General features: G+C 45.0%; 1 protein-coding gene across 4 annotated transcripts; it reads left to right on the forward strand.

Annotated features, from left to right (window-relative positions):
• Window positions 1-15,367: 15,367 nt before the first annotated feature.
• On the forward strand, window positions 15,368-21,283 carry LOC125740829 (CMRF35-like molecule 8). 4 transcript variants are annotated; one of them, XM_049012538.1, is made up of 9 exons: window positions 15,368-15,593; window positions 15,960-16,277; window positions 17,552-17,651; window positions 18,362-18,456; window positions 19,656-19,702; window positions 19,867-19,932; window positions 20,234-20,293; window positions 20,579-20,668; window positions 20,984-21,283. In XM_049012538.1, exons 1-9 carry the CDS (start codon window positions 15,446-15,448, stop codon window positions 20,984-20,986), a joined length of 927 nt encoding a protein of 308 aa, XP_048868495.1. In that variant the 5' UTR covers window positions 15,368-15,445; the 3' UTR covers window positions 20,987-21,283. The 4 variants fall into 4 exon arrangements, with proteins under 4 accessions (XP_048868495.1, XP_048868496.1, XP_048868497.1 ...); XM_049012539.1 differs by lacking the exon at window positions 20,984-21,283 and having other exon boundaries at window positions 15,960-16,049; window positions 20,582-20,903; XM_049012540.1 differs by lacking the exon at window positions 20,984-21,283 and having other exon boundaries at window positions 15,960-16,049; window positions 17,591-17,651; window positions 20,582-20,903.
• The last annotated feature ends 1,188 nt before the right edge of the window (window positions 21,284-22,471 follow it).

Raw genomic sequence — 22,471 nt, forward strand, 5'->3', positions numbered from 1 at the left:
CTAGGCATGCAGACTGCTTCTACAAATATTTGTGATAGAGTGGCTTTCTCTCATGACCTGTTATTGGGAACAACAGAAACTCAGCCATGTAGTGGTATGCCACGCAAAATCACAGAGCGGGGACAATGCATGCTGAGGCGCACAGTGTGCAGAAGTCACCAACTGTCTGCAGAGTCAATAGCTACAGACCTCCAAACTTCATGTGGCCTTCAGATTAGCTCAAGAACAGTGCGTAGAAAATTTCATGGTATGAGTTTCCATGGCTGGGCAGCTGCATCCAAGCCTCATATCACCAAGAGCAATACAAAGTGTCGGATGCAGTGGTGTAAAGCATGCAGACACTAGTCTCTAGAGCAGTGGAGACATGTTCTCTGGAGTGAAAAATCATGCTTCTTTATCTGGTAATTTGATGGATGAGTCTGTATTTGGTGGTTTCCAGGAGAACGGTACTTGCCTGACTGCACTGTGCCAAGTGTACAATTTCATGCTCCCAACTGTGTGGGAACAGTTTGGGGATGGCCTCTTCCTGGAAGAATGGTCAAAAATTCTCATAAACCTCCCTAAACCTTGTGAACAGCCTTCCAAGAAGAGTTGAAGCTGTTATAACTGCAAAGGGTGGCCCAACTCCATATTAAAGCCTATGCATTAAGAAAGGGATGTCATTAAAGTTCATATGTGGGAAAAGACAGTTGTCCCAATGCTTTTGGCAATATAGTGCACTGTCTGCTCCAAATTTCCCTCAGGGTAAAAGCAAGGTGGTACAATTCCAAATCTGGGAGGGAGACTCCCCATCTAACCGGTCACAGATTAATAGAGTGTCCGATAGAGGGTCTTTTACCATCCCAAAGAAACAAGGAAATGATGAGACCTGCACCGCCCATTCCAGCCTTCAGGAAATACACATGAAATGGGAGGTTCTGTCATGCCTCCCCTTCGTGAGAATGCTAACAGAAGCAGGAGAGGAGCTACACCTGTCTAGCATTTAATAAAAACCCAGGTAGACCTTGCATTCAGTGTGAGGTATTGTTGCTCCCACATGTGTCTTTCATGCAGCCTAGATCCAAGCTACCCTGCATGCTTCAGTCTCCGCTCGTCTGCCCACGATGTGCCCATGTCTGCTCCAGTCCCAAGTCCTCGTCTGTGTAGGATTGACCCTTCCAGCTTCCAGACCATTCTGCTCCACAACCCCAGCTATGCTAATGCCCCCATCTAAATAAAGTCCAGCTTTCTCTGCCATCCATGCCTACCGCAAGTATCTCTGATCCTGACAGTCATGTCTTAACAATTCAGGAGAATTCAGGAGAAATATTACAATCACTAATAAATACAAATGATGCAAAATAACTATATCAAGAGATCACATTTTCATGCTCAAATATTTTTGTTTTAAAAAATGTACAAAATGTTTTGTTATGAACACCTGCAGTAATCCCAATAGTGTTTGCAATTCTCAAGACAATGTTAATCAAAGCAACCATTTCCAAGTCTTTCCATGACCTACTTATCACAATTCCTTCTGATGTAGCAGCAGATCTCCATCATGATCTCCAAACTGTAGCTGACAGTGTGCGGAGGAGCAGGAGAGAGATCTCTACTCAGTACCACTGTAATGAGTGACACTCACCTGTGAGCCCAGCAATGAGAAGAAACAGGAGCATCAGAGGATCCATACGTCTGTGTGTCACTGAGGATCCATACGTCTGTGTGCCTCATCCTCTGTACCTTCACTGTCTCTGTCATTTCTATTGTTACACACAGCAGGCAGAGTGAAGGGGGAGTGGAGACTTTAAACAGGAAGCGACAAAACCACAAGGCTGAATGTTTAGCACTTCAGCAAGTCATTGCATTACTGCTACTTTAGAACAAAATCTATCAATGCAAAGGCTCCTTCATTAATAAAATAAAAATTTCAGCATCAGTAAAGAGGACTTCATGAAGTAGAGTTAATTCATATTGTCCATCTGTCCTTCCTTCCAACCATCCATCCATATTCTATACTCACTTGCCCTGTGCAGGGTCGTGGGGGTCCAGAGCCTATCCGGGAAGCTATGAGTGTAAGGCAGGGAATAACCCAGGACGGGGCACCAACCTATTGCAGGACACACACCATTCACACACACTCGCACAAGGGCAATACGGCCATGGAAAAAATTAATAGACCATCCATCCATCCATTTTCTAAACCGCTTATCCTACTGGGTCACGGGGGGTCCAGAGCCTATCCCAGAAGCAATGGGCACGAGGCAGGGAACAACCCAGGATGGGGGCCAGCCCATCGCAGGGCACACTCACACACCATTCACTCACGCATGCATTCCTATAGGCAATTTAGCAACTCCAATTAGCCTCAGCATGTTTTTGGACTGTGGGGGGAAACTGGAGTACCTGGAGGAAACCCCACGACGACATGGGGAGATCATGTAAACTCCGCACACATGAGACCAAGGCGGAGACTTGAACCCGGGTCTCAGAGGTGTGAGGCAACAGTGCTAACCACTGCACCACCATGCCGCCCCATTAATAGACCACTGTATATTTTTTAAAAAATCTGCATTTTTAAATCCTGGTTTAACCCTGGTTCTGCTGACAGAAGGATACGCTTTGCAACAGGTTGCTTCCAGGTTCAGAATTTCTAAGACAGTAATACACAAAAACGAAGTGAAGCAGGAGACACTGGGAATGACCAGAAATCAGCCAGGTAAAGGGCAGAACCTACTTCCTGATACCACAAATGGCCATTAACTTATCCAACAGTTTCTCATGAATCGTAGAATGACATGAGGTGACCTTCAAAGTGAATGGGAAACATTAAGCACAGGCATGAGGTGCACTGATAGGACAGTTCATATCAGGATCCTAAAACCAAATTCACAGGCACATACACATAAATCAAGAAATGAGTGAAACAAAAAATTTTTGCACTTAATTTTTTGTATGGCTGTGACTCGAGTGTATTGAACTGTTGGGGAAACTAGGCTACCTGAAAGAGACTTGAATGAACATGGAGGGACATAAAGCTGCATCCTACAGTGTGTGCAGAACGGTGAAGGATTCAAAGCAGCACTGAATGGTCAATTCCAACTCTACCACCATGATCAAGTTTGCTGACAACACTGTTGTTGTGGGCCTAATCTCTGATAATGATGATAAGGCCTACCTAGAAAAGATTAATGTCTTGGAAAACTGGTGCTAGGACAATAACCTCCTCCTGAACATCAGCAAGACAAAGGAGTTAATTGTGGACTTCAGCACAAAGCAGGAGAGGGGCTATCATCCACTTACACTCAACAGAGCCCCAGTAGAGAGAGCGGACAGTTTCCGGTACCTTGATGCTGACATAATGCAGGGGCTGTCCAGGTCCAGTCACACTAACACCCCGATGAATAAGGCCAGGGAGCGTTTATACCACCTGAGACACCTTTGGGACTTCAAACTGCCAACAAAGGTGCTAAGGAACTAATACTCTTGCACCATTTAGAGCATCTCAGCCTGGTTCGGGATGATAACTATCACTTATTTAACTATGAAGTTATGTTGCTAAATTTATAAAATTCCAAGTATTATAAAAATATTTATTCCGGTAAATAGCAGGACAAAGGCAAAATGAAAATGTTTTTCTTCTAATAGGCTGTAAACAGAAAATGCATGCGTGTGCAAACAAACTCTCTCAATATAAAGATTACAGCCTTTGACAGCATGTACTGGCCCTCACTGTTTCCTGCAGTCCCTCCCTCTCAGTTTGTTATCTCACACTTTAATTGAGTTGCAGAAAATGAGTCACATGAATGACACAGGAAATCAAGCAAGCTAAAGACTTTTTTTTTTTCTTTGTAACTTTCCACTTTGGCTGCACATGCAGTGTAAGAGGAGCTAATCTTCCACTGTAAGCAGTGATGGATCCGGAGGCCTGACTGTCAGACACCCACGTCTCCTGCTGGCCTTGCTGCTTTTTCCCCAAAGTAAAGTCCCACTGTGTCTTTACTTTATCATTATTTCAATTCAATTACATTTTCTTTCTATAGCACATTTTACAACATTTCATTGTCTCAAAGCGCTTTTCATTATTTTCATTTATAATCCAAATGTTAAGATTTGAGTCTAAATACAGGGGCAGCTTCTGACGGCAGTATGAACGGTGGTACAGCAGCAGGGTGGGTAGGAGAGATGTCACAGACAGCAGGACAGACAGGAGAGACATCACAGGCAGCAGGACAGACAGGAGAGACCTCACAGGCAGCAGGACAGACAGGAGAGACATCACAGACAGCAGGATAGGCAGGAGAGACGTCACAGGCAACAGGATAGGCAGGACAGACATCATAAACAGCAGGACGGACAGGAGAGACGTCACAGGCAGCAGGGCAGACAGGAGAGACGTCACAGGCAGCAGGACGGACAGGAGAGACGTCACAGGCAGCATGACAGGTTGGACAGACGTCACAGGCAGCAGGGCGTACAGGAGAGACGTCACAGGCAGCAGGGCGGACAGGAGAGACGTCACAGACAGCAGGACAGACAGGAGAGACGTCAGAGACAGCAGGACAGGCAGGACCGACATCACAGGCAGCACGGCTGACAGGAGAGACGTTACAGGCAGCAGGGCGGACAGGAGAGATGTCACAGGCAGCAGGACAGGCAGGAGAGATGTCACAGGCAGCAGAGCAAGCAGGAGAGACGTCACAGGCAGCAGGGCGGACAGGAGAGACATCACAGGCAGCTGGACAGACAGGAGAGACGTCACAGGCAGCAGGGCGGACAGGAGAGACGTCACAGGCAGCATGGCGGACAAGAGAGACGTCACAGGCAGGAGACACGTCACAGGAAGCAGAGGGGGCAGGATATTCTGCTTATTTTGGGTCTCCATTCAGTACTGCCCAAGAGGGGTGAGAGGGATTAAAAAAGTGCATTATCCAAAGTAGTGGAGACTAAAGACGGTACAAACAGTTAGGTGGGTGCACTGCGTCGTTCCTGCATCAGGATCTAGATAATGTTACTGATAAATAGCTATGATAAAACTGAGACAATTCTTTCAGGCAACAGAGCAATCCATGTGATATTCATTCTTTATTAGCAATAACACAATAAAAATACACATTAGCTCTAATTCATACATATTCTTTATTCATTCTGAATATTTTAAGTCATTAAAGTGCTTTAAAAGATTGTTTTATGCTGTACAAGCTAATAATAATGGAATTACTTGCTGAAGTGCTAAACATTCAGCCTTGTGGTTTTGTCACTTCCTGTTTAAAGTGTCCACTCCCCCTTCACTCTGTCTGCTGTGTGTGAGAATAGAAACGACAGAGACAGTGTTTCTGTCCATTCCCAGTGTCTCCTGATTCATCTCGTTCTTGTGTATTACTGTCTTAGAAATTTTGAACCATTTGCTCAGCATATCCATCTCCCAGCAGAACCAGGATTAAACCAAGATTTAAAAATGTAGATTTCTTTAACAATTTGGAGTGGTCGCTTAATTTTTTCCATGATTGTATTGCCCATGTGCAAGTGTGTGTGTCCTGCAAGGGGTTGGTGCCCCATCCAGGGTTATTCCCTGCCTTATGCCCATAGCTTCCCCAATAAGCTCTGGACCTCCACGCCCCTGCACAGGACAAATGAGTATAGAATATGGATGGATTGATGGATGTATGGATACCAGGTGGGCCCACCATCTGCAAGGGGAATGTCAGGGGTTTGGTGCGTTGTGGATCGGGTGACGGCCAAGGGAGGCCCTGGTAGTCCGATCCCCGGCTGAGAAAACTGGCTTTCGGGACATGGAATGTCACCTCTTTGGTGGGGAAGGAGCCTGAGCTTGTGTGTGAGGTTGAGAGTTACCGACTAGATATAGTCGGGCTCATAGCAACGAATAGCATAGGTGCAGGGCTGGGGATACTGGTGATCCCACAGCTCGGTGCATTAACAAGGGAGTTTAACCCGGTGAATGAGTCTGTCTCCCTGCGCCTTCGGGTTGGGGATAGATCTCTGACTTTCATCTGCGCTTATGCACCGAGTGACAGTTTGGAGTACTTGGCCTTCTTGGACTCCCAGGTTAGCGCACCATGAGGTGATTCCATTGTTTTTACTGGGGGACTTCAACGCTCACGTTGGCAATGACAGTGTGGCCTGGAGGGGGGTGATTGGGAGGAATGGTCTCCCTGATCTGAACCTGAGTGGTTTTCTGTTATCGGACTTCTGTGCAATGCATGGTTTGTCCATAAAGAACACCGTATTCAAGCATAAGGGTGTCCATAAGTGGACATGGTATGAACATGCCCGAGGCTACAGGTAAATGATCGATTTTATAATCGTATCATCTGATCTGCGGCCTCTTGGACACTCAGGTGAAGAGAGGGGCAGAACTGTCAACTGATCACCACCTGGTGGTGGGTTGGCTCAGGTGGCAGGGGAGGAAGCCAGTCAGTTCTGCTGGGAACGTCTGGCAGAGGCTCCTGTTCGCCGGAGCTCTAAACCGCACCTCCGGCAGAATTCCAACTGCATACCGGGGGAGGTTGGGGATATTGAATCTGAATGGACACTGTACTGGACCTCCATTTTGGAAGCGGCCGTACGGAGTTGTGGCTGCAGGGTGGTCGGTGCCAGTCGTGGTGGTAACCCTCGTACCTGATGGTGCACATAGGTGAAGGGGGCTGTCAAGCTGAAGAAGGAGGCCTACTGGGAATTATTAGCCCGGGGGTCTCCGGAGGCAGCTGACGGGTACTGGCTCGGGCGGTTGCGGAAGCAAAAACCCGGGCATGGGAGGAGTTTGGTGAGGCCATGGAAAGTGACTTTCGTTCGTCCTCAAAAAGGTTCTGGCAGGCTGGGGTGGACTTGCCCATCACTGGGGCTGAGGCCAGGGTGGTTAAAGAGCTACGTGGTGGCTGGGCCCCGGGGGTGGACGAGATCCACCCGGAGTACCTAAAGGCTCTGGATGTTGTGGGGCTGTCATGGCTGACACGCCTTCTGAACAGTGCGTGGAGGTCAGGGGCAGTATCGCTGCATTGGCAGACCGAGGTGGTGGTCCCCTTATTTAAGAAAGGGGAACGGAGGGTGTGTGCCAACTATAGGGGGATCCTACTTCTCAGCCTTCCTGGGAAAGTTTATTCTGGGGTACTGGAGAGGAGGGTGAGATCGATAGTCAAATCTCAGATTCAGGAGGAACAATGTGGTTTTTGTCCTGGCCGTGTAACACTGGACCAGCTTTATACCCTTGCGAAGGTACTGGAGGGAGCCTGGGAGTTTGCCTATCCAGTCTACATGTGTTTTGTGGACTTGGAAAAGGCTTATGACCGGGTTCCCCGAGGTGCCCTGTGGGGGGTGCTTCGGGAATATGGGGTTCGGGGTCCACTAATGTGAGCAATTCGGTCTCTGTATGAACAGAGCAGAACCTTGGTCTGCATTGCCGGTAATAAGTTGGACGTGTTCCCAGTGTGGGTTGGGCTCAGCCTGGGCTGCCCTTTGTCATTGGTCCTGTTTGTAATATTTATGGACAGGATTTCTAGGCACAGTCAGGGTGTCGAGGGTGTCCAGTATGGTGGCCTCAGGATTGCCTCGTTGCTTTTTGCGGACGATGTCGTCCTGTTGGCTTCATCTGCTGGGGACCTCCAGCATGCTCTGGGATGGTTCGCAGCCAAGTGCAAAGCGGCGGGGATGAGGATTAGCACCTCCAACTCTGAGACCATGGTGCTCCGCCGGAAATGGGTGGATTGCCCTCTTCAGGTCAGGGAGGAGGTACTGCCTCAAGTGGAGGAGTTCAAGTATCTCGGGGTCTCGTTCATGAGTGAGAGTAGGCGAGATCGAGAGCTGGACAGACAAATTGGAGCGGCGTCTGAAGATTTACAGGTGCTTAACCGGTTTGTCGTGGCTAAGAAAGAACTGAGCTATGGGTAATTTCCGAAAGAATGACATTGCAAATACAGGTGGCCAAAATGAGGCTTCTCTGCAGGGTGTCTGGGCTCTCCCTTAGAAATAAAGTGAGAAGTTTGGATATCCGGGAGAGTCTCAGAGTAGGTCCGCTGCTTCTCCATGTCGAAAGGAGCTAGTTCAGGTTGTTTGGACACCTGGCGCGGATGCCTCCTGGGCAGCTACCCGGAGAGGTTTTCTGTGCTTGTCCTACAGGGAGGAGGCCCCGGGGCCTGGAGAGATTATATCTCTTCATTGGCCTGGGAATGCCTCGCCATCCCCCTCCGAAGAGCTGGTGGAGGTAGCTGGGCAGAGGGAGGTCTGGGTATCTCTCCTATAGCTGCTACCCCCATGACCCGAATCGTGGACAAGCGGAAGATAATGGATGGATGGATGGATGGAAGGACAGATGAACAATATGAATTAACTCTACTTCATGAAGTCCTCTTTACTGATGCTGAAATTTTTATTTTATTAATGAAGGAGCCTATGCATTGATAGATTTTGTTCTAAAGTAGCAGTAATGCAATGACTTGCTGAAGTGCTAAACATTTAGCCTTGTGGTTTTGTCGCTTCCAGTTTAAAGTCTCCACTCCCCCTTCATTCTGACTGCTGTGTGTGAGAATAGAAACGACCATGACAGTGAAGGTAAAGAGGATGAGGAAGTGAGTGTCAGTCTCCACAGATCTGGGCTCAGTGACACACAGACGTATGGATCCTCTGATGCTCCTGTTTCTTCTCATTGCTGGGCGCACAGGTGAGTGTCACTCATTACAGTGGTACTGAGTAGAGATCTCTCTCCTGCTCCTCCACACACTGTCAGCTATAGTTTCGAGATCATGATGGAGATCTATGGCTACATCAAAAGAAATTGCTACATGTAAATTGTGAATAGGGTTGCCATATTTGGTGAGACGAAAAAGAGAACGTGTCTGGGGATCATGTGTTTTCTGACTAATCAGGTAGCACCTCTCATGAATATTAATCAGTTTTCCCTACCTACTTTATAAAATAAATATTCACGTCTGGGGAAAGCTGGACGAATGATCATATGCACAAACCTTGCAAAAGCTGTGTGATCATACTGAGTAGCTGTTGTGTATTGAATATTGGTGCCTGGATAGGGGAAACCCGGATGTATGGTAACCCTAAATGTGAAAAGATTTGCAAATGGCTGCCTCGAGTAACATTGTGTTGAAAATTGCAAATACTTGCTAAAGCGATGAACCAACTAACTATCATGTTCGGATGAGTCTCTGGGGTTTAATGGTTCCTCATTATCCATTTTCTGAAGCTCAATCTCAACTCCAGTGCTGGGTATTAGTTTCTTCAACACATCCTTGCCACCAATTATCTTTATACGCAGCCACGACATAACCTTTGATGCTTGGGGGGAGGGGGGTGGGTGGGCTGCAACTGAAGATCCGCAGTGAGAAGGCAAGGGGATTAACATCAGCCTCAGGGGGATATTCCATGAAAGTAGCTAAAGATAGCCAGACTTTCCAGAAAAAGTCTGTCTCAAACTAACACCATCTCTAAACTTAGCCTCATGTTATTTCACTAACGCAGTTCAGCTTTAACTAATAAAGGCTCATACAAGACTTGCATAGTCTCACTTAGTCCGCACACCCGAGATATTTAAGAAGCTGAAATGAATGGATGAACGATAGATCGATCAAATGAGTAAAAACAAGAGCTGTGTTTTTTTTTTCCACGAAGATGTAATCGTTAAAAAAAAGCAATACTCTGGCCATAAATACAGCCAAGGAATTGGCTTGGAAAAGATTTGCAGACAGACTAAATACATAAGTTATGTACATGTTACAAGTGTCTAGTACAGTGGCATGGATGGTACAGTGGTTTATGCTGTCTCTTTACACCGCGATAGTTCCTGGTTTGATCCCCATAGCCAACGGGGAACCTTCTGGGTTGAGTTCACATGTCATTCTTACTGCATAATGTTAATCTGTGTTATTTGATCTCTGTAAAATACTTTCAATCGCATCTGTGTGAAATGTTCTGTACAGTACATATAACCGTATCTTGTCTTTGCCTTTCACTAGTAAACTTTAAAAAGTAGACCGTGACTAAACAAAATATAAAAATATCATCTTCTTCATCTTCTTTTTCTTCAATTTCAGTCATTAAATTTTATGTTTGACCTTTGTAATATGGGTATGCTTTTTATTTTAATTATTTTGGAATTAACTGTTATGCTGAGACAGGATTTTTATGGGATTTATTATATTAATTACATGATATGAGTAATGAGCGCGCGGAATTTCGTCCGTCGTAACGATCTTTTGAGACTCTGTTCCCACACGTCGGACGTTCTTTGAGACAACACTTAATTAAGCGGGACAGATAACCTGGTCCGGAGCAGACTTGTTCACTCGCCTAAGTTACCATGGTAGCTCAGCAGGGATTCATTTAAGACATGTTGATGGAACGGAAGTCCCACTTAAATTAGCCAGACTTGTTGTAATAAGTCAGACTTTCCCTTAATCCTACTTCATGGAACACCCCCTAGTGGTTGAGACTAGACCTGGTTGTCTTTCACTCTGGAGCAGGTTTGGAGAGCTAGTTAACCTCTAGCTGGTAGAGACTGGGGGCAGCGTGGGGGCCTCACAGCCCCAGGCTTGTGGTTTTGATATCTGGCCCAGCTCCCTGTGGGGTCATTCCATGTCAAATCATCACACTTTCGGACCTCATCATCACGGATTTTAATGAAACTTGGCATATTGATTTGGTCACATGAGTAACTCATGAAACTGAAACTGGGCGTGTCTGGGATCAAAATTGAGGGATATTTAAGCAAACAAAATTTTAACTTTCTTTTGGAGGTTATGACTTTGACTGTCTATATTTACCTTAATGTAAACTGCATAAAAGTGATTCTTTTATTGTTTTAAAAGTATTGTCCAGCTCTATAGATTGAATAAATAATATGCCATCCCCAAATGAATAATTACTATGTAATAACTGATTTAGTGTTAGGAGGGATAAAGTGTGACGATTTGACGTGGAATAACCCTGTGGGCAGTTTGCATGGTCTCCCTGTATCCACGTTGGATTCCTCTCAGTTCTCTGGTTTCCTCCCGCAGTCCAAAGACATGTGGTTCAGGTGAATTGGTGCCTCTAAAAGTGCCCATAGTGACTGTGTGTGAGTGTTTGCCCTGTGGCAGACTGGCATCCTGTCCTGGGTGTTCCCCGGCCTTGTGCCCTGTGCTGCCTTCGATCAGCTCCACACTCTTTGTACTGTACTGACCCTCTACTGGAAAAGCATTTGGAAGATGAATGGCAAATACAGCTGAAATGGACGATCTTCAAAATACATTTGAATGCTTTTTTGTATTTTAGGTCATTTAGAGTAATTTTTATTTAAATTAAAAACCATGTATGTTGTCCCAACGTGCTGTACATAAAAATAATACAATAAAAAATTAAATACCTGGTAAAAACTTTTTGGACAATGTTACGTAAAGAATAAAATTGCAGTATCCCATTTGGGATGAGATGAAAGCATGAGTAACTGTCTCTATGTCTTTGGCTGAAAAGTGTGGTTTAAGCCTGGCTATTTAGCTCAGCTTCCCCTTCACAACAGCATTTATTTGTTTATCAAACTCAATGATGAATCAAAGATGAAACCAAGATGTTTAATGTGACCAGGAGTTTTCTGAAAGTGGCCATAATTGTTCTCTAAGATCATGAACAGACCCTGAGTGACCAAAACTTATTACCTCTGTCTTGTTTTCATTAATCTGGAGTAAAGTCATTGCTGTCCAGTTCTTAATATCCTCAAGACAGTTAGAAAGGGCCACCAGAGAGCAGCAGTCACCAGGTTTTAATGGCAGAGCTGCGTATCACCAGCATAGCAATGATATTTTACATTATAACGTTCACAAATGGAGCCCAAAGGAAGCATGTATAGAGGGAATAGGAGAGGGCCTGTATCACAGCATTGGGTATGTTTACAAGTAAGGCCATAGTACTGAAGGGGTGTGGCCGTCCCACACAGTGACAAGCCCATTCATTCACCTCATCTAGGCCTTTTACTAGGGATTTAAGGTCCTGGTTTTCCTCTCAGACCCTAGAACACACTGCCAGGCTCAGATTCCCGATCCCACATCCTGCTGTAGCCCTTCCCAAGATCAGACACTAGTTTTGGTTTCCTGTGTCTTTTCTTGTTTTATGGCAAAATGACAGTCTGTGTCTTTTACAGCATCCCCATGCTTCTGCTAAACACACTTGATCCGAACCGAGTATTTTATTAACCAAACATTATTACTTAGAGATGCTGTGATGTGGAAAATCTTTATTCAGTTGATTATCTTCCCTGCAGGTGCTGACAGTGTGTCCACAGTGCGCAGGGTGTCTGCATGGAGAGGAGGATCTGTCACCATCCCATGTTTCTATGGCGACGGATATAAAACTCACGCAAAATACTTGTGTAGGGGGAGTTTTTGGTATTCATGTACTCCCATAGTAAACACTGACTCTCCACAGGAGGGTAAAGTGTCAGTCAGAGATGATCCTGACCAGCACGTCTTCACTGTGACCATCAACAATGTGACAGCTGGGGACTCTGGTTTCTACTGGTGTGCTGTGGAGATCAGTAGAGCTTCAGATGCTGGAGATTTGGTGTACCTCTCAGTCACTGATGGTGTGATGTCCGTCATATAAATATGTAGAAATTTACATAAGCCAGAAAAGGAGGTCTTTGTATACTAATTATAAAACTAATTGATTTGTTAATCTTTTAATAAAGTGTTTTTCTCAATACAGTGGTTTAGTTAGTACTTAGTAAAATAAACCTGCAGGGAAACAATTTTTGGGGAATGATAGCAGGATTGGCACTCCAGCCACCGTCAAACAACTCACAACTGCTTAATTTAAACAAGCACGATACTCTTCTGCTCCCTGTGGGAGTAGCTCTGCTGCAGCTGTCCGCAGGAAGGCACGCTCAAAACTGTCGAGAGCTAATAGGGTCAGGCCTGTTGGGGATCGGGGCTGGTGTGGTGCTGAGGCCTCACCTGCTGCATGGTGGTACTCGGGTCCCAGTTTGAGGCGACCGGTCCGGGTAGGCGCGTGGAACATCTTGTCTTTCCGGTAAGATGACCATCTTCCTCTGCTGTTGGGGGAGTCTCATAAACTCCGTCTTTCAGTGGCAGCACTCTCTGAGGTACGCAGGCCGGGGAGTAGCCAGACCTCTGTAGGTGGGTATACCTGCTTTTCGTGTGGTCGGTCTGATGGCTGCCATACTCAGGGAGTAGCTGTTGCCGTAGTGGATCAGCTCCTCCCGGTGGTGTCTGATGTTATTCCTTTCAACAAGTGTATTATGTGACTCAGGCTAAGGCACTCCTTGGGTGTCTTGTCTGTTGTCTCAATGTATGTTCCAACTGCGGTGAGTGATGTCTTGTTGAGGGAGACATTTTACTCGCAACCTCACTCAGTGGTTGAAGGGTGCCCACGAGGTGACACTCCTCTGCTCATAGGTGACTTCAGTGTGACCACTGGCACTGACAGGGCTGATTATGAGGATTGTGTTAGTTCCCATGGGTCTGGAGACTGGGGTGAAAGTGGCTCCATGTTCATTGACTTTGCGAAAGGTCAGGGGCTGTGGGTCACTGGATCCAGGTTCCAACACCCTGATCCGCATCGTTGGACTTGATACACCAATATTGGTGGTGCGGTGAAGGAGATCAGTTCCACATCCTTGTGGGTAGATTCTGGAGGCTCCTGCAGAACTGCAGGGTCTACAGAAGTGCCAGTTTGTGTATATTCTTTGTTGTTGTTACCCTGAAGATTCAGCTTAGGTCCAGTAGGCTACTACCTACTAGGAGAACAAGGCTGGACTTAGCCAGACTCCAAGATCAGGCTGTTTCTGATGAGTTTGTACGCAGTTTATGTGAGGAACTTACAGACTTGGGTGTGACTGCTGAGTCTAATGTGATGTGGGAGACCTTCTGTGATAAGACCCTGAAGGTTACTGAGGGCTGTGTTGCTGTTGCCGGTGTTCCCAGAAGGAGGTGTTTCATCTCGCAGGGCACCCTGGATATTATCGAGAGGAATCACAGTGAACGACTTAGTGGCAACTCCAGTCTGTACTGGAAACTAAGCAGGACAACTATGAGGGCTCTGAGGGCAGATAAGGATGAATCTATGAGCAGGTGACACACCATTTGTGGCCTAGTGAACCGTGTCCTGCATACAGAAGAATCAAAGCATTATGCACATCTGAATCTGTTCCTCTGAGACTTGAAGTCAGGGCGGATGATGGAATGCTCCTTATGGACGACACTGCAGTTGTGACCCGCTGGGCCGGCTACTTTGAGCAGTCATTTAAAGCTGATCCTCTGGCTAGGATGTTGAACATCTCTGGGTCCATGGTTCTCAAAGCTGATCCTTTGATCAGCTGTGAACCACCCAGTCTCACCGAGATTGCACAGGTGGTGAATCAGCTGGGATCTTTGGCATCCTGGGTGAACTTCTCCGGGCTGGTGGTAAGGCTGTCCTCCTGGCATTGCAGGCATCATCCCAACTGACTGGAAAATGGGACTTGTAGTTCCTGTCTGGAAAGGGAATGGTGATCGCCTGGATTGCAGCAACTACAGGGGGATAACACTGCTTTCAGTGCCGGGTAAGGTCCTTGCTAGGGTTTACCAACCTCAGCAGTGACATTCATGTCTCTGGTGACTTTTCAAATGAAGTCAGCAGATGGATTGGAAGAGCTTGGGGCATCATGAGGTCACTGGAAAAGGGTGTGTGGCACTCTCAATATCATTGCAAGAGGGTGAAGGTCAAAGTCTTTAGAGTCCTGGTGATCACTGTCTTGCTGTATGGCTGTGAGACATGGACGCTATTCAGTGATCTGAGACGAAGACTGGACTCCTTCAGTACTATGTCTCTTTGAAGAATCCTAGGGTACCGCTGGTTTGACTTTGTGATGATTATGAGATTGCTAGAGGAGTCCCGAATGGGGCACATTACCTAATTGTGAGGGAGTGTCAGTTATGGCACTGTGGCCATGTGCCGCATTTCCTTGAGGGTCATCCAGCTCGCAGGATTCTCTTTGCTGAGGACCCAAGTGGCTGAACCAGGCCAAGGGGACGCCTACGTAACACCTGGCTGTGGGAGGTGGACAGCAATATCCGGAGGGTGGGACTGGACCGTATGTCTGCCTGGGTGGTTGCCGGCCAAGATCCCGAGGACTTTTGCTGTGTGGTGGGTGCGGCCATGCACTGCATCAGCGCATGCTCCCCAACCTGACCTGAATTACTGTAACCTACAGTAGGCTGGTAGTGACTCTTTATTAATATGTGTATAAATGGTGTAAAAGGGAGTGAGAGTTAATCAGCTTGATAATTTTCATACTGTCCCTGCAGGTGTGTCCACAGTGAGAGAAGTGACTGTACAGAGAGGAGGATCTGTCACCATCCCATGTTTCTATGATGTCAGATATAAAAAACATGTGAAATATTGGTGCAGAGGGTATGATGGGGATTCATGTACTCCCACAGTACACACTGACTCTCCACAGGAGGGTAAAATGTCAACCAAAGATGATCCTGACCAGAGAGTCTTCACTGTGACCATCAGCAATCTGACAGCTGAGGACTCTGATGACTACTGGTGTGGTGTGAAGATCAGTGGAGATACAGATGTTGGAGATGAGGTTTACTTGTCGGTCACTAATGGTAAGATGTTTGTACTGCAAACTGTAGCCAATGAGATACAGAGTATGTAACACGTCATTCAGTCAGAAAGGAAGGACAGTAACACAACAAGAAAATGCTTTAGAAAATATTTTGTTTTAGCATGTTAAAACTTTAGATAGAACAGGTTTGCAACCCAAGAGCGCCATCTAGCGGGGTCAAAAAATACCAAACATGGTTTATCACGCTTCATTTGGCCATGGCTAATAATAAGTACTATATTAAAACCTGTTTGTTTATTTATCTTTAGAAATGATATATATATATATATATATATATATATATATATATATATATATATATATATATATATATGCCTAAAATTTTGTTCCTAATCTCTGTGTCCAGATTCCCCAGAGCTGTCAGTGGACAAACAGGAGGTGACGGGTGTGGAAGGAGACAGTGTCACTGTTCAGTGTCGCTATACATACGATTATGGTCAGAAGCTGTGGTGTAAGTTTGGGGGCTTCTGTGTATCAGAGAGATCTGTGAGTTTGGATGGGAGGCCCGTCCAGATCAGGGATGACAGAGTAAACAGAGTCTTCAGTGTGACAGTGGGACTGGAGAGGAAGGACAATGGCTGGTACTGGTGCGCTAATGGAATCCAGCAAATCCCAGTTCATATTACTGTCAGTCAGACAACTACAACCACAACCAGCACTGAACGTAAGTAAATGATATACTGTAAATCTGGCCGTGAATCATTTATGCTTCATTATAAATAGATAAATACTAAATGACCCTAACAGTTTCGGGGGGGGGGGGGGGGGGGGGGGAGGGGGGCTGTGTTTACCAGGGTATTACCAACAAGCACCAGGGTAAATAAAGTAAAGGTATAAGATCTTTATCATCTTCTGCAGTATGTTCCATGGGTCACACACTATGATGAAACAGTGTAATAGTGGTCATGCAAAAATGGGATGGATAGAATATTAATATGAAAGACATTAAAACACTGACAATTGGACTGTTGAAACATAACCAGAACTGTTGCCAGAAGTAAGTGGAGGCTCTGTGATCTGAGTGGCTGAGGTGGAGGCTGGGCTTTGCCTATTGAATGGTTGTGTACACCACATTCACAATGATGTCCCTTCAGCTGAAGTCACAGCAAAGCTAAAATGAATGAATTTAAATATGTTGCTTAATCATAAGGAAATTCTTTAAACTTCCTTATTTATCAGCTGTTACTAAATGCAGTAATTTATTAGGATTATAGTTTCTATGTGAGTGGCACTGGTCCAATAGGTGGAGCTGTTGCTTCACACCTCCATGTTTAGGTGTTTGAATCTGGTTGTACTCCATCCCTGTGCACTGTCCTGCCTGGGATCGGCTCCAGGCCCCACCTCCCTGACCAGGATGAGCAGTTAGAAGATATATAGGTGGATGGCTGTACTATTGTGTCTGTACGAATGAACTTCCCAATCAGATGTCTTTCATAATGCATGGCTCTCAACATACTGGAAGTCGACAGATGGTCATATTCATGTTACTACCATTTATAAAATATATAAATCCATAAAAATCCATGAAATTTATGAAGAATAAAATACTAGTTTTTAATGCCAATGCAAATCTTCAGGAATTTTTCGTCTGTGTGTATGAATCGTTACTAAAGCAGTACAGACTGGCTGATATGTCTGCAGCTGGTTTGTAACCCCTGCAAAGGCCAGTGTTACAGCTGTACTCAATAATAATTGATCCAGTTCAGTCATAAATACATCTTGGTGTGTAAATTAAATAACTAACTCACCTGTCCACTGCCACTTCCCTGGGATATGAACACTTTGGTCATAACCTTAATTTATTATTCTGTATCCAACCAGCTACTCTATTGAATATTTTTCATTATCCTTTTTAGCATAATGTTCTATAAATGATCTTTTCCTTACGAGTCTTTCCTGTCTGATAGAGCAGAGTTTTTCATTTTCTCTCCTAATCAGAAACCACAGTCCTTACTCCAGATTTCGCTTCTGTCTCAGTGACCTACAAGCCTTCTGCTCCTGGATCGACCCCCACAGGAGCGAATGATAAGGAGCAAAGGTAAGTATTCAGCTCATCATACTACAGCATCTAACTGATCATACAGTAATGGGAAATGCATATTATTTTATGAAAATAAGGATATTGTGTTTATTTTATTTTCTTTGTTAATTCACTGTATTTAAGTGCTTCTTGCATTGAGCTCCCTGGTCCTCTCATTGACCAGTGCTTTCCCCAAGCCAGCCTTCCCGTTTGACCCCTTACGGTCTGCTTTGTTTTGTCCTACACCCTTTTCCATTTAGCCCTATGCTGCTGGGGATAGGCTGCAGGTCTGTATGGAAGGCAGATGGATGGATGGATGGATGGATGAATGGATGGATGGATTTTAGAAAATAATGTAACGTAATGTAATAAACAGTGATATACATAACTGGTGTGAAAGTATTAGCTGTATAAAGGTTCAAATGCATGGTGATTTTTGTCATAACAACACCAATGAAGTAAAATAAAAATGCATTTGCTTAACTATGACAATAAGTTGTTGTGCTTAAATTGCTTTATACAGTGAATGCATACTTGTGCACCAGTTATGTGCTTACCTGCTAATAATTGTACTGAAATAGGTAGTTTAAATTTTCCAGCTATTCTCATGCTCTTGGTTAATGTCTCCTGTTCCTCACATGTGTCCTGTGTAATAGTACAGATGTGGCTGTACCATGTTCCTACAAAGCATGTAAGACTTTACTGTTGAAATCCACCCTCTTATTCAGCTCTTTGGTCCAGCTGGCTCTGTATGTAGGACTGGGCTCATCGGTGCTGCTTTTGGTCATCATCATCATTACATGGAAAGTGTGGGACAAACACAGTGAGTATCTGCTGATGCAGACGGTGTATAAGTGACCTGAGTGTCTGAGCAATGATGCATGTCCCTCTGCACTCCTGTAAGCAGCAGCTACTTCATGCTTTTATCCTCTTACAAAGACGGCTGGACAGGGACACAGACAGCAGCATTCAGGTACGCAGGTTATACAGTAACATTAAAACACAAAACGTGATCATAGCCCCTCTGAGAACACAGACTAAAAACAGAACTAAAAACCGCAATGGAGCAAACAGGAAATCCAGGCATGAATGCAGTACTGATTTGGGAAGGGGGTGTGATATGTAACGGGATTTACAGCGGGGAACAGTGCTGTGGCGACCGGGCGTTACAAACCATGAGACCGAGACATCGTGATATACTTCAGATTTTGCGTTTGCTTTTTATTTCAATTTGATAAAGGCAAACAGCGAAACTCATGGGCATATTTGAACAATTTCATTACATCAGGAAACATCAGTAAAGTTATCAGTTTAGCCCACAGTCTCAATGAGGATAAGTACGTAATCTGACACACAGACATCGCTCAGTACAGCAGTTTGGGGAGGATGCCAAGATGTCACAACAACAGCCATGTTAACAACATTAAATATCAACGTGAACCATTTAGATGAACAACATCTGCAAAGCATACTGGGAGATGCACATGCTGACCAATGAAACTACCTTTCACTATAAATGAAACTAAACAGATAAAAACGGCACACAAAGCTGTTTCCCCTCTATCGCACTGCGGTGCCCGGCGATGCCCACGCGTCAGAGTGTTACACCTTGGCACTGGGCCTGAGGACATCAGAGCACGGCAGCCCTGAAGGAGCCTTTCCTCCATGATCCTGCAGACCTTCCTCTGACCCCCTGAGTCTGTGTCCAGTCAGCTGAGCTTATTAAACCCTAAATCGGTTAGTTACTCCAACTAGGGCCGGCTGGGATTCATTAACTGGGTTACCTGCCTGTGCAGACTGGTAATCAGTTTTCATGGAAATGCGAAATTTCACCTGAGATGTCAGTTACTCAAATCGATTTGTGTAGATAGTTTTACAATTATTAGACTGGCTAATATTTTCAGATGCTAATAGAGAGGGAATGATCCTGTGTTTGTTACACAGCAAATTAACTGTATCATTTAAGAGCAGAGACACTGGTCTCATTTTTGTTTCTTTTTCTCCTCATTTCTTTACTTGTAGAGAAAAAAACAGCCAGGAACCAAAACCCAGGAAGCACAGAAATGAGAGTAAGTTCATATTTAATACGGGAGGCAACTCTAGAAGATTCTGTAGACTCCAGACTCTGATAACAGTAGCATTTGTAATTCAGAAGTTCGTTACTTTCTATAAAGAGGATATAAAACTGACCCGAGGAGTGATTGCTATGATTGCTGACGTGACATTTTTCTAGTTGAACCCAGACCATGAATATTCAGCTGTACACAGAACTGGTATCAGAAGACCCCCTCCGAGGCAGGTAAACACAGGAATAAAAATTTTGACAATGATACTTCTGAGAGCAGCCTGCGTATCAAAATGTACAAATGTAATATTATTAGTATTTGAAGCAACCATATTTTATGTGGTATATTTTCATAATCCATTTCTTATATTGGACCAATCAAAAAACATTTAAAATGGGATAATATCTATAAAAGTACTAAACATTAACGGATAACTGATCACAAAATTCACCAACAATGACATTCCGTTGCTGCCAGTTAAAGAATGGACAGGTGGTTCTGTAGAGATACATGGTCATAATGTTCCTCTCTCAGGTCTCTGTGGAGCCTGGTCTTCATGTGACCTACAGCTCCATTGTCCTGTCAGGCCCAGAGGTAAGATGGATTCATGTAAATCAGTGTTTGGTTCAGGCATAGGACCAGTATCACAACGAGAGTGACACATATATGAATAATGTACTGACTGGGCAGGTACATCTACACCTCAGCTGATCTGTCAGATCCATGTGTATCAGAATTAGCTTTAATGTACCAAGAAGTACCATGATACCCCTGATATTTCACAGTGACTCCAATGGGAGGTTTGGGAGTTTATGGATTTCTGGTTTCTGCACAAAGGTTGGTCTTGTACCTCCACTGTAAGCAGCTAAATGCTCTCAGCAGGTGTCCTCTAGATGTTCTTCACACCGTCCTGCTGTGACCCCAGCCAATGATGTGGTCTACAGCTCAGTCGCCCGGAAGCACAGAAAGGTGAGTTTGGACAATCTGCTCTAACATGAGCTGTGATACATTTAGTCTGTCTGATGTTGCAAACATGTCATATGTTTCCTTTGACATCATATACAGCCACGATTCCAACATCATTCATGCAGCTCATTTGACTTGACATTTTAAGCCAGATGAAAGTGAACTAAAGAGATTCCCCTCATTAATCTATCACTCTGGTTCACCTCCGGTTCCTGTAGCAGTAACATTAACACACCAAACTCCCTAAAATGCTAAGGAAGGTGTTAGTACCTCAGAAACCAAACTGATGTTAATGCTTATCTGTTATTCCTCATCCAGTAGGGGGCAGCGACACAAAGAGGCTCCTCTACATGTGGGGAGCTGCTGCTCAGGATGAGAGCTGTGAGGGACACGCAGATACTCCAGTGATGGGGAGGGATCATCACCAGAGAGGAACATCTTACAGTGATGTGAGCTGTATTTACATGGCATGCAGCACTGTCACATTACAGTGTGACAGTAAGAATCAGCCAGTGAGAAACACACATTCATGGCTGTTCTGCATCTGAACCTTAACTGAGGTGCTATTTGTCTCACTTGTATATTGCTTTGCAGAAATTAAAATTTCATTAAAATAGATGTAAGTGTAAGGCATTATCTTGGTGGTGTGTGAACTGTCCATTTTCATTCATATTATCCATCCATCCATCCATCCATTTTCCAAACCGCTTATCCTACTGGGTCGCGGGGGGTCTGGAGCCTATCCCGAAAGCAATGGGCACGAGGCAGGGAACAGCCCTAGATGGGCACAATCATCGCAGGGTACACTCACCCACGTGCACCTATGGGCAATTTAGCAACTCCAATTAGCCTCAGCATGTTTTTGGACTGTGGGGGGAAACCGGAGTACCCAGAGGAAACCCCACGACGACATGGGGAGAACATGCAAACTCCACACACATGGGACCCAGGTGGAGACTCGAACCCGGGTCCCAGAGGTGTGAGGCAACAGTGCTAATCACTGCACCACCATGCTGCCCCCCATTATATCATGTTTCAGTATAAAAGATTTAGGTTTTTTCCACAGAATGTTAGGCTCTTGTTTGCTGATCAATGGAGTATTATTGAAAATACAGACTACAGACAGTGTGACTCGTCATACACAATGTTAATAAAAATGCTTTTCATTGCTCCTGCATGCTGCAGTGGTGTCTCAGTGTGTAACACGGACGCCTCGTACTTTCAGGGGTTTTGGGTTTGAATCCTGCCCCTGGCTGTCAGTGTGCTGTTTGTGTCCCTGATTTGGGCCCCGTGCTTCCTGGGATGTGCCCCAGGCTGACTGTGACCCCATCCTGGCTAAGAGGGGGAAAGATAGATGGATGATTTTAAAACATTGAAAACCCATAAAAGGGAGGCAGTGAGGTTATGGAGAGTCAGGAAGTGAGTGTCAGTCCCCACAGATCTGAGGTCAGTGAGAGACACATAAGGCTTCTCTGATGCTCCTCTTCATCCTCTTCTTCACTGATGGGCCTCCAGGTGAGGATCACTTATCTGGGACAGGCTCTCACTCTCTCTTACTCCACCATGCAGCATATTTAGATAGAAAGACAGACTGACAGACAGGAAATGAAACATGAGCTTTTGTGTATTTCTATATTCATATTCTTAATGATGCCTGATGCCAAATCAAATCATTGTAATATTCAATAAACACATAGAATCTGTATAAGGACATTTGGACAAAAAACTTTTTTTGTGTACCACCAATACAAACCTTCAATTAATTCAGCATAGCGGTATTTATAGAGCACATATAACACATATAAG

This window comes from Brienomyrus brachyistius, chromosome 4 (assembly GCF_023856365.1).
Source record: "Brienomyrus brachyistius isolate T26 chromosome 4, BBRACH_0.4, whole genome shotgun sequence".
Taxonomy (NCBI): domain Eukaryota; kingdom Metazoa; phylum Chordata; class Actinopteri; order Osteoglossiformes; family Mormyridae; genus Brienomyrus; species Brienomyrus brachyistius.

Excerpts from the sequence above, each read along its gene's own strand:
- LOC125740829 (XM_049012537.1), top strand. The coding sequence starts at position 15,446 with ATGTCAACCAAAGATGATCCTGACCAGAGAGTCTTCACTGTGACCATC. Across the intron at positions 15,594-15,959 it reads TTACTTGTCGGTCACTAATG|ATTCCCCAGAGCTGTCAGTG; the intron begins GTAAGATGTTTG and ends CTCTGTGTCCAG. Across the intron at positions 17,652-18,361 it reads GCGAATGATAAGGAGCAAAG|CTCTTTGGTCCAGCTGGCTC; the intron begins GTAAGTATTCAG and ends CCTCTTATTCAG.